At 43.7% G+C, this 18,104-nt stretch overlaps 1 protein-coding gene across 3 annotated transcripts in view; it reads right to left on the bottom strand.

Annotated features, from left to right (window-relative positions):
* Nucleotides 1–17,443, bottom strand: part of ZNF281 (zinc finger protein 281) — a 48,041-nt gene extending 30,598 nt beyond the window's left edge. For 2 of the 3 annotated variants that reach the window (XM_088443571.1, XM_088443572.1), the window contains exon 1: nucleotides 16,775–17,443. In XM_088443571.1, coding sequence (XP_088299697.1) covers nucleotides 16,775–17,086 — 312 coding nt within the window. In that variant the 5' untranslated portion in view covers nucleotides 17,087–17,443. Of the gene's footprint in view, nucleotides 1–16,714 lie in introns of all 3 variants that reach the window. The other variant, XM_088443570.1, reaches the window with a different exon arrangement.
* Nucleotides 17,444–18,104: the final 661 nt, after the last annotated feature.

Genomic DNA, 18,104 nt, shown 5'->3' with positions numbered 1-18,104 from the left:
GATCAAAGGAGAGTTTCTGAGGATCTCAGAAGAAGAGTTGTTGATCACATCAGACTGGAAAAGGTTACAAAACCATCTCCGAAGAGTTTGGACTCCACCAATCAATAGTCAGACACATTGTGTACAAATGGAGGAAATGCCAGACCATTATTTCCTTCCCCAGGATTGGTCGACCAACAAAGACCATGCCAAGAGCAAGGTGTCCAATAGTTTGCAAGGTCACAAAGTAACCCAATATAATCTCTAAGCAACTGAAGGCCTTTCTCACATTACCTAATGTTAATGAGTCCACCATCAGGAGAACACTAAACAACAATCATGTGCATGGCAGGATTGCAAGGAGAAAACCACGATTCTCAAAAAAAGAACATTGCTGCCCATCTGCAGTTTGCTAGAGATCACCTGGACAAGCCAAAAGACTATTGGAACAATATTTTGTGGACAGGGGAGTCCAAAATAGAGCTTTTTGGTTTAAATGAGAAGAGTTATGTTTGGAGAAAGGAGAACACTGCATTCCAGCATAAAAACCTCATACCATCTGTGACACACAGTGTGGTGGTGGTGGTGGTATCATGGTTTGCACCTGTTTTGCTGCATCCAGGACGACTTGCATGTGTGATATTGTGCTAATTTTGTAATTGAGGAAAATGATCCATCTAATTTTTTTTGTTTAATTTGTTTCTTTTGATCTACTTTTAGGACTTGTGTGAAAATCTGTGGTAGTTTTAGGCCAAATGTCAGCAGAAATATAGAAAATTCTGAAGGATTCACAAACTTTCAAGCACCAATGTATATGTAGGAAGACTATATAAATTATGTTAAACTAGTTAACTGTAAAGTTCTAAATTTATAATTTTAGCAACAATATTTAAAACAAAAACCATTGCTTTCTTCAAAATTTGATTAGATTTGTTTAAAAAAGGTAGACTGTATGTAGTATGTTTACAAAATAAACTATAGGGCAATTCAATTGTTTTTTCGCACTGTAAAGCGGCTAAACCCATCATAAGTCCTGGTAAGTGCCCAAACCTAGAACATTTAGTTAATTTCTGTGCACCACCTCAGGAGGGTACGAGCAGAAACTAGTGCGCCCGAGATATCTGCGCCCGATTGAAGCAACAATTGAATTGCTCAGTTGGACACCCATTACTCAGAGCTCTGGGTGAAAACAATTGAATTCCCCCCAATGTGACCATTTGACTGTGAGAAAGCTTGTACAATAGCTAGTTTCTCAACATTTGGTACATATATTCCAAGGATACCTACAATTCAAATAAAGAATGTATAGGTCTCTTAAACTGAACGTAAAATAAAGAGTAAGAATATACATAGAAAAAGGAGGAGATCAAGTACTGATTAAACATTTAAATGCAGAGACGTTTTAGACAACATATTTTAGGGATAGTCAAAATATATGTAAAGATAAAAGGGGTTATATGGTTAACTTATATACACATGTAATCCCTTTGCTTTTTCGCTTGTCACATTCAAACATTAATACAAGTAAGCAGGACTCAAATATACCTTATTTTTCAGACAGACTATGAATTTCTAGAAAATAGCATTGAAGTAGCTTTTATATTTCTTCCTCACATGGCTAAAAGGTGCCTACACAGGGGGATTTTTTACACGATTTGCCCGATTTCGACAAATTGTGACGACAAATCGTGTAAAATATGCCCAAATTGTGAGTTCCTACTCTAGATCACGATGCGCGTCCCCGCTCGTCCTACATCGCATATTCAGATCTGCAGTGCTGTAGGGCAGATTTGCCAATCTGGGATACAATGCACTGGATGCACGATAGATGTTAAGTCAGATTGGATATTTTTTACTCCAAATCGTGACCACGACTGCCGGGGAGCTGCCTGGGGAGAGTTCAGGGGAAATCGTGCTTCAGGTCAGATTGTGAGCACATCGCTATGTGTGTAGGTACCTTAATGCTGGCCATACACGGTAAGATTTTCTGTCCAACCATCCAACTAGTTGGTTGGTTGGAATGAAAATCTGGTAAGGTATGGGAGCAAATGATCAGCAATTTGCTCCTAAATGCCATAAAATAGATTAAAATGGTCGTTCAGACAAGTTTGTTAAATGTTTGCTCTAAACAATTTGTTCAAACAACAGTTTTTGTCCATTTTCCACCGTTTGGGAGCAAAATGCTGATTGTCATTTGCTTTCATACCTTACCAGATTTTCATTCCAACCAACCAACTAGTTGGATGGTTGGACAGAAAACCTTACTGTGTATAGCCAGCATAAGACTCTGAAAAATGCACTTTTGCTCATTTTGGGTAATCACTTAACTAATAATTTTTCCAAAAATTTTCCCAAAATTGTTGATTTTTTTTTCCAATCAAACTAAGTAAATAATGATTCAGTATAATTGTAACAAATAAGCAATTTGTTAATAAAATGTATATATATATATTTTTTTTTTTTTACATTTTTCTTCTTGCTATAAAACAGGACTGTGAAGAGGAGAAGCCAGCAGGCAAGTTTGGGCATTCCTAAGGAACCACAGGGCTGAGCTCGGCGGCTGCCGGTGGATTACCTTCCAGCAGTGTGCCTTTGTGACACGGTTGCATCAGTTGCTACATTGGCAGGGGATAGCTAGGCTTGGTGTTGTATTTAATGGATAATGCAAGAAAGTGAATTACAGTCAAATGTGTATTTTTATTTTTTCGAACCACCAAAAAGAAATGACTTCTGGTTCTTGCTTCGGCATTAAGCCACATTTCAAAAACAGTAAAAATCAGGATTATAGACATAAATTTCATAAAATCTGCACTTGAAATTGAAAATGTATTTTTTCTATTCTCTTGTTTAATATGTTTAAATGAAAACACAAAATGTGTAGGACAATATGGCAGCACAACTAAGCATACAATATTGAAAAACAGACAACCTACCACATGAAATGAGGGAGCCCTGTGTTTACTGATGCTTGGACAATAATGGAGCATTAGAACACCCCTATCTCTGTATTTCCTAATGCTTTCTGGTGAACAGACAAAAATGAAAGAGGCACATTGTTTGAGCATCACCCAAAGTGTGTAACTGCCAGGATGGACACGATTGCGCACATTGGGGGCGTTTCAATGCAGTGCGATGTTGAATAGCACCAGGAATGAGTTCCCGGAGCTATTCAATTGTCCCCAATGCGTTCTGTACTTAAGTCGGTAGATGCAGGTTATGGCTTCTAATGCCAGGAGTTTAGTAGCAGTAACCTGCATTCCCCAAATCAGGAGGGTGCAAGCAGAAATCCTCTAGTCAGGGTTAACAGCACGGCCAATTAAATAGCTCTGTGAACTCGTTCCCGGCACTATTCGACATCGCACGGATTTGAATCGCCCCCATCAAGTGCCATCCTCCATCTGTACTAGCATTTCTGCAGAGCAGGTTGAAATTGCCTGATCACCAGCAGAGATATATTAGCCAATTTCAAAAAAAGGAATCACTGCACTCCTAGGGATGTAGGTAATTACTAAAGTTCAGGTTTTTAGAAGTGGAGATGTTGCCCATACCACTCAATCATATTCTACTTAAAATTTATCTAGCACCTTTTAGAAGATAAAAGCTAGAATCTGATTGGTTGCTATGGGCAACATCTCTACTTCTAACAACCTGCAGCTTAGTAAATGTACCCCCTAGACTCAGTGGGTGCAATTCAATTACCTCCAGTAACTCCCGTCTAAACTGCATGCAAGCTATTAAATTGTTTTGCACGACCAGCACTGATGTTACACCGATTGCGGAATTTGTTTGCAAGTGCCGGGTGCTTCGTAACTGCAGCACTGAACACGGGAGAAGCTGCTTACATGGCTAATCTCATGCATGCTCATGAAAGAAAGGGGCTGGTTATGTATATAATTAAATTGCTTACAATTTAGATTGGAGCAACAGGAGACAGACAATTGAATTGCCCCCAGTATGTATCAAAATATGTGAAAATGTATGGTAGCAATATAAATCTGCAATACTATCTATGGATTATTATCCCAACGTGCCCCCTCTTCCCATCTAGAGTTGCAATCTTTCCTGGAGCAGTGCCAATACTGTAATACAGAACCAGAAAATCATTAAGGGTCATCTCTCAATTTCAGACCATGCTTGTTCCTCCAATTCACTCTTCCAAAATTTTCAGCAGAAGCTATGGTAGGAACAGAAAGCTAGGAAAAGGGGACACGTTAGGAAAATATTTTATTGGATGTTAATGTGGCTTAAAACAATCATATGGCATACTCCACAAGACCTCTGAAGGTGCCGTGTGGTGTCTGGAAACAAGACGTTAGCAGCAGATCCTTTAAGTACTATAATAGCATCCCCGATAGGCTGTTCCAGCGTGGCACCCCGCTGAAACAGCCTGCGGGTTCTGTCTCGACCCGTGGATCGCAGTGTCCCGTGGAGGGTCAAAACAGCCGCACAGCAGTCACCGCTGGTGAATGGATCACATTGAGCGCAGCTCTTGGGGGCTGCCCGGCATGTCCATAAGTGCCGGGCACACCCCCAGTAGTGATGAAAAGGGGAAGCGTCATAAAGACACGCCCCCTTTTCAGACGCGCAGAAGTGCCCTATCTCTAGGTTCTGCGCCCTGCCTGCTGCCGGACCTAGAGTGAACACTACTATAAATTGCGAGGTGAGGCATCCATGGCTCGGACATGATTTTCCAGCACATCCAACAGATGCTTAATTGAATTGAGCTCTGTGGAATCTGGAGTCAACACCTTGAACTCTGTCATGTTCCTCAAATCATTCCTGAAACATTTTTGAGTGTGGCAGTGCACATTATCCTGCTGAAAGAGGCCACTGCCATCAGGGAATACCATTGCCATGGAGGAGCCTATTTTGTCTGCAACAATATTTAGGTAGGTCGCACATGTCAAAGTAACATTTACATGAATGCCAGGACCAAAGGGTTCTTAGCAGAACATTGCATAGAGCATCACACCGCCTCTCTTCCCCCCAGGTAAATAAAGCACACACACCCGGCCGTCCACATGAAGTAAAAGAAAACGTGACTCACCAGACATGGCTACCTTCTAACATTGCTCCATGGTAAAGTCATGACACTCACATGCCCATTGCAGGAGTTTTCAGCGGTGGACAGGGGTCGGCATGGGCACTGACGTGTATTGGGCTCTGTAGCCTCATACCTAACAAGCTACGATGCACTGCGTGTTGACAACTTTCTATCGTAGCCAGCATTAAAATATTTCAGAAATCTGTGCTACAGCAGCTCTCCTTTGGGACAGGACCAGACAAGCTAGCCTTTTGACCCACAGGTGCATCAAGGAGCCCTGCTGCCAGATCACTGGGCCTGATTCAGACCAGCTCGCGAGCGGGTCGATGGTGCCCTAGTGCGCATGCCAAGCCGTCGCTATGGGTCTCGCACCAAAGGGGGCGTGCTGTCGATGGTGAGTGACAGCACGCCCCTTTGGTGGGCGTGCCGGGGGCATTGCTGCCCAGATGGAGGCGTAACCATGGGTCCGGCCCCACTGACATCACTAGTGATGTCAGTGGGAGTACTTTTGGCTCTGATAGAGCCAAAAGCACTCCTGGGCTTGCGGCAGCGAGACCCTACCGCAGGGTCTCGTCGCAAGCCCGATGGTTGCGATGGTCAACCATCTTTTTGGCCGCTTGCATAAGCTGTGGGTTGTCACCCACAGCTATGCGAGCGGCCAGGAGGCCGCTCCAATAATAGGTAGGACGGCCCTGATTCAGAGCGAGCGCTCTTGTCAGAGCGTCCGACTCTGAATCAGGCCCACTGTTCTCCTGGACAATTTTTGGTAGGTACTAGCTACTGAACAATGGGAGCACCCCACAAGACCTGCTGTTTTGGAGATGCTCTCACCCAGTCGTCCAGCAATCAAAGTAGCTCAGATCCTTACGCTTACCTATTTCCCCTGCTTCCAACACATCAACTTCAAGTACTGACTGTTCACTTGCTACCTAATATATCCCACCCCATTGTAACAAGATAATCAAAGCTATTCACGTAAGGTATCAGTAGTTTTAAAGTTTTAATGTTACAGCTGATCGCACAGACACAGTCTTCAGGGAGATATAAGGATACACGTAATGTGTAGCACAGATACAGCAGACTTTTTTGTCATCCTCGTGTCTGTGCTACACATGAAATACATCTCCATGAAGACTATGTATATAGTGCACCAAAATGTCTGGATCACTATGATGTATTGAATTTCCTCCCAGTCCTACGTGACAATATAATTCATAATTGAAGTCCTGTAGCGCCATCCCTTTCCTTTTGCCTATGTGTAGACGTATTCAGTGTGTAAAGCCTGGACACCCGGACCACTTGAGAGGGGGGAGGGGGGGGGGGGGGGAGCAGATTCAATTCAGTGCGATGTGATCAACGCTGTGAAGCAGTTCCTGGAGCTATTCAATTGACCTATCACGCCCTGCCCTTAGTCGGGAGACAGTGGTGAACGCGCCTTAAGCCAGTTGTTAAACCGCATTCGCCAATTAAAGTGCCAGCCGCGATGCGGTCATCGCTGTGCTAAGCCGGGAGAAACCGCATCATGGCTGGCACTTAGGATTTCTGCTCGTACCTCTAGTCAGATTTAACAGTGCAGTCAATTGAATAGCTCTGGGAACTCCTATCTTGCGCTACTCACATCACGATGAACTGAATCGCCTCCATGGAGTGCTAAAAAATACCAAATTGTATTTGCCCGTGTTCCGTAGAACCAGCAGGATCTCGTGTCCCACGAATCAACAGATTATCCATTCTGACTAAGCTAGCTCTTTCAGGTTTGTCAAAGTCACTCCCCATGTGAACTCCACACATATATACTAATATATATATAAAAATATATATATATATATATATATATATATATATATATATACACACACACATATATATATACATATACACACATATATATATATATATACACATACACACACACATATACACACACACAGTGTTCGCAAATACGCGCTATTTTACCCGTTTTTAAGGGCTGGGGACTCACTTTTATAAGAGTCGGGTCCCCGGGGACACGCTATGCCGCTGTCAATCCCCGTCAGGCTGTCAGGGATTGGCCGCGGCACAGCGCGTCTCCGGAGACGACCCAGTCGCCCTGTACACATAGCTAAAAGCACAGTTGTCAATCAAATAGGCGCCGGTCGTTAGCCAATTGGAGCTCGCAGACCGGCAGCCAATCAGCAGCGGCTGCCGATCCGCGGGCTCCGATTTGCTCACGCGCGGCGCCAGTTTGTATGACAGCTGCTCTGAGTGGCATAGGCTGGTGCGGCTGCCTGTTGATGCGGGACGGGGGGCAAAAAGTAAGGAGAAATGTGCCCGCCCCCCGGCATGAGGACTGGTCCCGGAGGCCCCCCCCGCCCTGCGGGAGGACTGGTCCCGGAGGCCCCCCCTGTCCTGCGTGAGGACTGGTCCCGGAGGCCCCCCACCGCCCTGCGTGAGGACTGGTCCCGGAGGCCCCCCCCGCCCTGCGTGAGGACTGGTCCCGGAGGCCCCCCCCGCCCTGCGTGAGGACTGGTCCCAGGGGCCCCCCCGCCCTGCGTGAGGACTGCGCCTGGTCCGGCCCCCCCCTGCGTGAGGACTGTAGTGGAGAAGGTGGGTTGTTAGTGGTGCTGGCAGTAGTGGGCGAAGTCCCATGACTTGTCCCCATTGATGTGCAGCCTCTGCTTCCTATAAATGGGCTCTTTGAATATATATCATCATTCCGATGGGACCCAGAAAAGGTCAGGTAGGACCCCAATTTAGTAAAGTGAGGGGTCCCAGGGACCCAAATTTTTTTTGGCTCAACGCAATCACTGTGTGTGTATAATATATGTGTATATATATATATATATATATATATATATATATATATATATATATATATATGTGGTGTGTCAGGTGCATAAATATTGGGACATTGACAGAATTTTCATATTTTGGCCTTTATTCACCACCACAAGGGCTTTGAAATGAAACAAACAAGATGTGCTTTAACTGCAGACTTTCAGATTTAATTTGAGGGTAATTACATCCAAATCAGGTGAACGGTGTAGGAATTACAACGGTTTCTATATGTGCCTCCCACTTTTTAAGGGCCCAAAAAGGAATGGGACAAACTAAACAATCCTAAATCTAACTTTCACTTTTTAATACTTTGTTGCAAATCCTTTGAAGGCAATTACAGCCTGAAGTGTGGAACGCATAGACATCACCAGACGCTGGGTTTCATCCCTGGTGATGCCCTGCCAGGCCTCTACTGCAAATGTCTTCAGTTCCTGCTTGTTCTTGGGGCATTTTCCCTTCAATTTTGTCTTCATCAAGTGAAATGCATGCTCAATCGGATTCAGGTCAGGGGATTGACTTGGCCATTGCATAACATTCCACTTTTTAGCCTTAAAAAAACTCTTTGGTTGCTTTTGCAGTATGCTTCGGGTCATAGTCCATCTGCACTGTGAAGCGCCGTCCAATGAGTTCTGAAGCATTTGACTGAATATGAGCATATAATATTGCCCAAAACACTTCAGAATTCATTCTGCTGCTTTTGTCAGCAGTCACATCATCACTAAATACAAGGGAACCAGTTCTATTGGCAGCCATACATGCCCACACCATGACACTACCACCACCATGCTTCACTGATGAGGTGGTATGTTTTGGATCATGAGCAGTTCCTTTCCTTCTCCATACTCTTCTCTTCCCATCACTCTGGTACAAGTTGATCTTTGTCTCATCTGTCCATAGGATGTTGTTCCAGAACTGTAATGGCTTTTTTAGGTGTTGTTTGGCAAACTCTAATCTGGTCTTCCTGTTTTTGTGGCTCACCAATGGTTTACATCTTGTGGTGAACCCTCTATATTCACTCTTGTGAAGTCTTCTCTTGATTGTTGACTTTGACACATATACACCTACCTCCTGGAGAGTGTTCTTGATTTGGCCAACTGTTGTGAAGGGGTTTTTCTTCACCAGGGAAATAATTCTTCTGTCATCCACCACAGTTGTTTTCCGTGGTCTTCCTGGTCTTTTGGTGTTGCTGAGCTCTCCGGTGCGTTCTTTCATTTTAAGAATGTTCCAGTTGATTTGGCCACACCTAATGTTTTTGCAATCTCTCTGATGGGTTTGTTTTGATTTTTCAGCCTAATGATGACTTGCTTCACTGATAGTGACAGCACTTTGGATCTCATATTGAGAGTCGACAGCAACTGATTCCAAATGCAAATGTCACACCTAGAATCAACTCCAGACCTTTTACCTGCTTAATTGATAATGAAATAACAAGGGAATAGCTCACACCTGTCCATGAAATAGCTTTTGAGTTGATAGTCCCATTACTTTTGGCCCCTTAAAAAGTGGGAGGCACATATAGAAACCGTTGCAATTCCTACACCGTTCACCTGATTTGGATGTAATTACCCTCAAATTAAATCTGAAAGTCTGCAGTTAAAGCTAGGCTGTTTTAGCGGGGCGCGGCGCCCTGCCCTCCTTATGGAGGGCAAAAAGCTCCCTGCCCTCACAGCCTGCGGGTGCCGTTCTCACTCGCGGGACGCAGTGTTCCGCGGGTGGAGAAGCATGCGGTGACCCGGTCACCGCCGGAGAATAGACGCCGGGCGCATGCGCCCGGCATCTATTCTCCCTTTCTGCAGCACTTGGGAGCTGCCCGGCATGTCCGTAAGCGCCGGGCACGCCCCCAAGTATGACGAAAAGGGGACGCGTCTTATAGACAGGACCCCTTTTCGGGCGCGCGCGCAAGGTTGCCCTCTCTAGCTCCGGCGCCCTGCCTGCCGCCAGAGCTAGAGTGAATATATATATATATATACACACACACACACATACATATATATATATGCACACACACACACACATACATACACACACATACTGAAAAATAATGAGAGGTGCGCCTAATAGTGTAGTATTTAATATAATTGAACTTGTGCTCAAAATAAGTAATGTGCGTACCAAAAATAGAACAATTAAAGGCTTATCTGATGTCCAGGTGGTACTTGCAATGGTCAGATTAACCCGAACCGACAACACTTCCAAGGGGTAATCTTTTCTGTAGTAACCCTTTAAATTTGGGCTTTAGAATTTTTTGCCCATAGAAAAAGTAATATGGTGTAGTAATTTTTAAGCAAAGAAATAGCAATAGTGGACATACAAATATCTGCGTACCAGATGGTGCATAAATTAATGCATGTAAAAGTGTTTTTGGGTCAAACAATTCGGCTTCAAACCCCACCAGAAATGGAGAGAATCTCCATAAATAATTGCTTTAATTAGACCAAATACGAAACACACAGAGTAAACACTTAATAAAATAGTAAAACGCTCATCTTAGTATAGCAGATAAAAGTCCACTTTAGGGGTTAGGGAGAACCAGACCCAACGCGGTTCGTCCTTTAGGACTTCCTCAGGGGTGATACCAAGGTCCTTGAGTACCTCTTTATATACCCTTTACTAAGGGTATGCCTAAAAATTAGGCCAGATTAGCAAACAGCGCCATCCGCGCATGCGCACTGCGTGGCGGCCATCTTACTGACGTCATGTGACCGCTTCATCGGTAATTTGGGACTGAATAAACAAACAAGAGGGTTGTCTACACACTGCTTAACAAGGCAGGTGTGTATATAACTAATACTGCGGTGACTAAGGCAGATTCCCCTCTGAGTCCAGGGTATATGCCTTCATTGTGTGATACTAGAACTGGAAGTGCGAACTCGCACTTCCGGATACATCGCCATCTTGCTGGAGGGCGGAAGTAGCCGCAGCCGTCTTGTCAAGGGCGGCTGTAGGCTGATCACACGTGGGCCATCTTTTTGCTGGAGGGCGGAAGTGACCGCTACCATCTTGTGTTGGGCAGCTGTAAACTAGACACACGGCGGCCATCTTTTTGGTGGTGTCAGTACCTAGCAGCGGCAAAAGATTGTCGTCCACCATTTTGTATGTGACAACAGCAATTTAAATCGCCGGCAGCCATCTTTTAGGTATACATAACAAGCAGACATCCATAAATACAGCCATTATATCAAATATAGGTTACCTTTCTACACTTAATACACGACAAGGAGCTTTTATATTAAACGTAGATAACAAGGTATGTAGTCTACTAAAAACATATTATATATAAAACAGTAACCTAGCAACAGGACATTGAGATTGCAAAAAAAGGGGGGGTGGGTTAATCCAGTAGATACATAATTTTAATATTATAAAAAAATATATAAATAGATACTAATACATGCATAAATTATATACATAAACATTTTTGGGTATAAATAAAATTAAAACTAGCGATCTCAAGGCAGCAACAGAAATTCAAACAGGCAAATTACTAATGGAGCTAAAAAATTATAAAAAGACTAAAATATTAACATGAAAGTTAATTAAGAAAAGGAGCCATTTCATAATTTTCGTTCAAACCATTAGGTATAATGGTATTTAGCTCAAATATCCAGAACATCTCTCTGAGAGGGCATGATTCTATTCAATGCGATGTAAATAGCGCCGAGAGATAGCTCCCGGAGCTATTCAATTCATCGCGATGTTAGGCCGCGGAAGGCTCGTTCTCGCGCCTTAAACAGGGTGTTTGGGTGCGATAACGGGCATTCCCCGACCTAACTTCCCGGCGCGAGGCTGTTTTCCAGGCGCGAAGGGCAGAAAACAGCCTCGCGTCGGGACTTTTGTCGGATTTCTGCTCTCATCCCCAGAGGGATGAGAGAAGAAATCATTAGTCGGACTTGGCAGCAAGGTGTATTGAATAGCTCCGGGAGCTCACTCCCGGCGCTATTTACATTGCGTTGAATAGAATCGTGCCCAGAGAGTTTTATTGCCAGATCACCTCCTCTTGGTCCTAAATTCACTAGCTCTATACCTTTGAAAGTAAGGAACTCTGGATTTGACCCATGAAGCAATCTCTTGTGTTTTTACCCAAAAGATTGCTGCCGGCGATTAAATTGCTGTTGTCACATACAAAATGGTGGACGACAATCTTCTGTACGCACATTACCTATTTTGAGCACAAGTTCATTTATTTTAAATATTACACTATTAGGCGCACCTCATTATTTTTTAGCACTTTGTTCCCCGTTTGCTACACGGATTATTGAGAAATTGCAGCCACTTGTTATTTGAAGGAAGTGTTCTTCACGACGTATCATCACTATTATATATTATTTGACTTTATCTACACAAGGAACTTGAAATTTGTGCCACACACACACATATATTAGTTCCTTTGTCAAAGTCACAAATTGTTCGCGGCTTGGACCAATATTTTTAAAATGGTAATAGAAATTAATGTTAATGTTAGCATTCATTCCTATAGCCATTTTAAAAACGCTTCACTGAATATATACCACTACGTATGGAGTACGAATGTCACAGAATGGCTATTCAGTAATGAAATACATGTATGTTTTATGAAATCGTCTGTCAGGTAAAAAAAACAAAATATGATGAAGAATGCTTCCAAGCACTATGGTGTTTCAATATGAAACGTATACATAAGTATAAATTATTTAACCCCTTTACCCTAGAATAAAAAGCATACTAGAATTCACTAACACCTGCTGTAACGAGATCCAAAATCAGTGACTGTATACAAAAAAGGGAAAACTTTTTACAAGAGGACAAAATACAAGATTTTGGCTTCGCTTTTAACAAAATGGCCTTAGGCTACATTGCAACTTGAGAATCTGTAAGCAGCACAGTGGGAGACTACCAACTGATTTAAATCCAATTGAAACAGATTTATTGATTGAACAGTGCTTTAGAGATTTACAATGGCTGGTTTTGGTCATTGTTCAAATCTCTGGTTAATATACTTAATTTTAAAACTTATATTAGCAAAGTTCAAAAAGGTAATTGTCCATTTCTGTCTCATGCAAATGTTTGAACAATATATATATTTTATAAGGAGCATACATTACAACACAAATCTTGCTCTTTGACTTATTCTGTTACACAAGTGTGTTCCTACTGCCTACTTATTAATAATTTACCAAGCTATATAAGCAAATATGGATAAACCACTGAGATGTACACATTCAATGTTGTATAATATATACATTAAATGTGTAAACCTTAATGCTCTTAAAAAGGGAGCAGTCCCATAAAAATATATTGCTAACAAAATGATTCTGGTAACACATTTGTTTGCGATAAGACTAATGCTGGGTACACAATGACGATGTCGGCCTGATACGTAGTTTCCAGCCAAATAGGAACGACATATTGGCCGGATCGTCCAGAGTCTACGGACTACCTGCGTGCTCCAGCGGTGACGAGAGATAGTGTGTGGTTGGCTGTGCTGCACAGCCAACAAGACCATATCGTATTCGGTGCCGTTGCATGTAATGAAGGAGAGAACGAGGGATTGTTTCGTCCTTCATTACATCGCTCAATGTGTACCTGCGGTACAACATGTCGGCCCGTTGAACCGACATATCATCCAGGTACACATTGTTAAGTTTGTACCCAGCTTTAGGGGTTAATGTAACACTGCCGCCATCATCATCATTCCATGTTGCGACTGATATTTTTATTTTTAATTAAATTATCCCACTATGTACTTAACTAACTCGCAGGAACAGCGATAGTGTTAACCGCTGTTCCCGAGTGTTAATATCCTGGCATATTTGTGGAGTCTTTAACAATACACAAAGAGGTAAATTTACTAAAGCCCATAGCAACCAATCAGATTCTAGCCATTATCTTCTAGAAGGTGCTAGTTAAATGTTTAGTAGAATCTGATTGGTTGCTATGGGCAACATCTCCACTTCTAACAACTAATTTTAGTAAATATACCCCAGAGTCAGACGTGGTAGCCGGACTGAGGCTAAGAGTTGTCTCCATGGGAGTAAAGAGGTTTTTGGCATCAGATGATAGCATAAACCTATGAGGCCCCAGATGATAGCATAAACCTATGAGGCCTAACTTCGAAAAGAGTTTGGTACATAGGGGTCAGACCGTAGTCCCCATTGATAATAAATGTACCCTGCAGTTTTGCAGATTTCTGTTAAATATCCTGCATTAGGCTGCTAGCACATAGCAACAATTCATAACATTATGCAGAACCTGCCGTTTCAACATAATTTTATGAAATCCATGCTTGGTCCCTTGGAACTATGCAGGATTATTTTGCCACCATTTCAAAGGAAAAATGTGTCTAGAAGTTTCACATACATGTTTATTATAAATGTTTCACTTAACTTATGGATAACAGATCCACTGTCTGGGATAGCCTAATTCTGCACCATACTGGCATTTAATAGTCTGAGAAATATGGCTTGCTTGGATGAGGCAGTTTGCACATACATTTTAAATGAGTAGTGATTAGTAGCCATACACTATGATAGAATGTACATATTACATATAGGAGTCCATATTTTATTCAAGAAAAGAGCTATGGTCATTGTTTTTTTAAATAAAGTTTTTACTATTTTCATAGAAATGGCTAAATAAGCACCATACATTTTATGTCCAGAGGAGAATTGCTCATGAAATTCCCCAGTGATGTCTAAGGCTCCATTCTCATGAATATTGGTTAATCTTGCAAAATGGCTCTCTCAAAGAGGTCACTAGTTGCAGGGAATCAATTCACAAGGAATCTCATGAATATAGATTCAAACTACAAAATGGCTGCTTCCAATATGTTGAGATGGCAGAAACACTTTAAACACAATGATAAAACAGAAGAGCATGATGCTGACAGTTAATTTTGGAAAATGACCCAAGAATACAAGTATATATCCATACCACATAAGACATTGTGCTCGATTCAATTCAACGCGAATTGAACAGCGCCGGGAGAGAGATCCCAGAGCAATTAAATTCTGTGCGCAGTTAACCCCCGACTAAGGATTTCTTCTCACACCCCTCCTGGGGTGCGAGGAGAAATCCGGCAAAACTCCTGGCACGATGCTGTTTTCTGCCCTTAACGCCGTGGAAACAGCATCGGCCCGGGCAGTTTAGTCGGAGAATGCCGGTTGTCACAACTAAACACCATGTTTAAGGCACGAGACAAGGCATTCTCTGACAAAACAGCGAGCCGAGTTGAATAGCTCCGGTAGCTCCCTCCCGGCGCTATTCCATTTGCGTTGAGTCGAGCCCATTGAATTTGTCCGTTTTTAACCGACTGCAAGGTCTTTAGCTCTTACCAACAATTTATGTTCAGAAAGTCATTCTGCAATGTGCTAAACGGGTCTTATAGCAGAGGTTCCCAAACACAGTCCTCAAGACTCCACAACAGTTCAGGTTTTTTTTTCTAATGAAGTATTGAAATTTCTAATACATACAGAAGTAGCTATTGCATTTTAGGTTCAGTGGTCCTTTAACCTAACATCCCACTAATAAACATCCTGAATTTCAAACCAGGTTTATTTTTTTCCCAATTCACATTTTTTACCAGGGGGCATGGCAGACTTGATTAGTGGAGTTCTCAGGTTGAAGAGGTGGCACGATTGGATGTGTGAACTTGTATTGCATTCTATAGCTCAAAACCAATCACATGCTCCCACTCTTAAGCTGGGTACACGGTAGTGACTAAATCCCCTTCACGGAGGGGACCCTGACATCATCAGGCAGTGCCCGGAGTCATTCCCTACCATACAAGTGGGCAGAGAGGGAACATAACCTTGTGGCGAGCGTAGTGAGCCACCGAGCTCGAAGCGTGGCAAGCGTAGCGAGCCCGCGAGGGGACAATTTTGTTCTTTAAGTGGGGACAACTTACTTTTTTAGCTGGCCTTAATAGGCATGAACTGCACTTTCCCCCTCACTCACATCACTTCCAAGTCCCTAGCATGAAGGGGAAATAAGCTCTACACTGGGTACAATCTGGGCGATATAGTGTTCAGTCGATCGAATGGCTGATATATCATGAGCACGTCCCCTGGATATGTCTGAACTACGTTGCTCAGACACATCACATTGGCTGTGCAGCAGAGCAAATGGACCACATATCTGCATATAAAATCGGTGAATCTGCTGGTGTGTAAGAGAAACCTGCCGATCGCTCATACATATGCTGCAGAAACCAGGCAGCGAGTGACAGCGCAACTGGGCTGGTAAATTTAAGTGTACACAGCATTAGTTGACAACGATTTCAGTGCCTCCCGGACACTTAAAAACAAAATATATATTTTTCATATGTAGATGAAGTAACAGACAAACTGAAATCCATATATGTTATCTACAAATAGCTCATCAGTAACATGATTCCTATTAAAGAGCAAGGTTACAAATAATTCAATACAATGAAGAAGTGATTGAGTCTATACAAATTGATATGACCAATAAATTAAAGGCAAACAGATGTCTAGTAAGAAATGTTAAAATCGGTGTGGGCTACAAATGCATTATATGTAGGAATAATTTGGGAGGGTTTTCGCTAACACAGCAGCATGGGATGAATGTTCCTGCACTAGTCTGGGAGGGTGAGAACAAAGGATGAATAAAGACAAACAGAACTTTGGACAATGATTTTCCCAGCCATAATACAGACTCAGGAGAGTAACATTTGCTTTGGTATCTGCTGCTGCAAGATAGGACAACAAAGCCCAGCAATAAAAAATACACACACATAATCCCCCCCTGTGCAGGTGTAAATGTTACCATCAGACGGATGTGCTATTGTCCCGCCTGAGGAGGGGAACCTACAATGTCTGCTCACTCAACTCCCTCCATTTTGTGTTTACAAACAGCCAGTGGCCAGCATGTACTCACCTCCCCCCGCCATGTTGTGCCCGGGGAGGATGCTGCAGCGCTGCCGCTGCCATAGCTCACCTCTCTGTTCAGGCCCAGCTCTGGGATGAGTCCCGGGCTTCCCACCGTCACCTCCACGATCTCGGCCTGTCTCTCCCCGTAGTAGTGGTACTGCTCGTGCTCGCCGATCTTCTCCTGCTTGATCCCCGTCAGGCTCTGCAGGAAGTCCGCCGGGTGAGGAGGGGAGCCCGGCTCCTTCTTCAGGATCATGTTTTCCGGCCCCGGTAGCATCGGAGGCGGCGGGGGCAGCAGGTCTGAGCCCAGGCGGGCGAAGGTGGTGACCGGCGGGAGGTGGCTGAACATGAGCATGCCGGGGGGGAACGTGGGCTCCATTGTGCGCCCCGGAACCCCCGTGAAGGTGAAAGCGAAGAGATGAGAGCGGGGGCTGCTGAGGTAACGGGCCGGGCCGCTACCCTGTATCGGGGGAAGCAGCCGACTAGGTCTTCATACGCTCGCACATCCTCACAGTATCGCCTCTCCACCTTCCACCGACCCCGCCACCGATCGACGGGGGCCCTCGGTGGGAAACAATACCGTCATTGACCGCCGGCCTACTAAGAAACACGACGCCCGAAAGGTCCACAATAGAAGCTGTTGAAGATTCAGTCTGCGCAGGCGCGTAGACCAGAAAGCCTTTCACTGCGCATGCGCGATCCACTACGGCGGCGGCTACGCATGTCCTCTGCTCCTTTGTGCATGTTACGTATGCGCGCCCAGACATTTCCCTGCGACCTGCTTCTGCGCATGCCAGTGATTTAGAAGATCTTGTCATTAGTGTGCGCATGCGGCTTGGGTGATGCGGTGACTATTTTTTTTTTTTTTTTTATTGCTTAACATGTAGGAAACTAGATTGTAGAATGCAGGGTGATTGTGGTGTTACCGGAGACAATAACTTTCCAGCTATCATTTTGGCAGTGTAGTATAAAAAGAAGGGAATTGCCTGACTGCTTTGGACGACACCACAGTATTCATGTGCATTCGTTTTCATAAATGACCCCCAAAAGGTCTTTGTGTTTGCATTGTGGAGCATTTCTAAGAATGTTGAACAGAGCATATGTGCAAAAATATAGCAGTTCATATGCCATACGTTTATAAAATCTGCGCTGATTGATAATATATCAAATTTGCCTCACTTATGCTGGCCATACACTCTGCAATTATCGGGACGATCCGCCCGATATCGGCGGATCGCCGCGATAATTGCAGCGTGTATGCGGGCGACCGAGGGTTAAATATTGCTCGGTCCGGCATGCTGGATTGTCCAGCATGCCCGTCCGATGCGATATTTACCCGGGAAACTGTCGGCCGCATCGGGCAGTGTATGCCCAGCGCGGCCGACAGACATTTCCTG

The sequence above is a fragment of the Taudactylus pleione genome, unplaced genomic scaffold, assembly GCF_031769625.1.
Source record: "Taudactylus pleione unplaced genomic scaffold, aTauple2 ptg000331l, whole genome shotgun sequence".
Classification (NCBI taxonomy): Eukaryota; Metazoa; Chordata; class Amphibia; order Anura; family Myobatrachidae; genus Taudactylus; species Taudactylus pleione.
The sequence above is the reverse complement of the archived record's forward strand: the minus strand, read 5'-3'. Positions and strand labels throughout refer to the sequence as shown.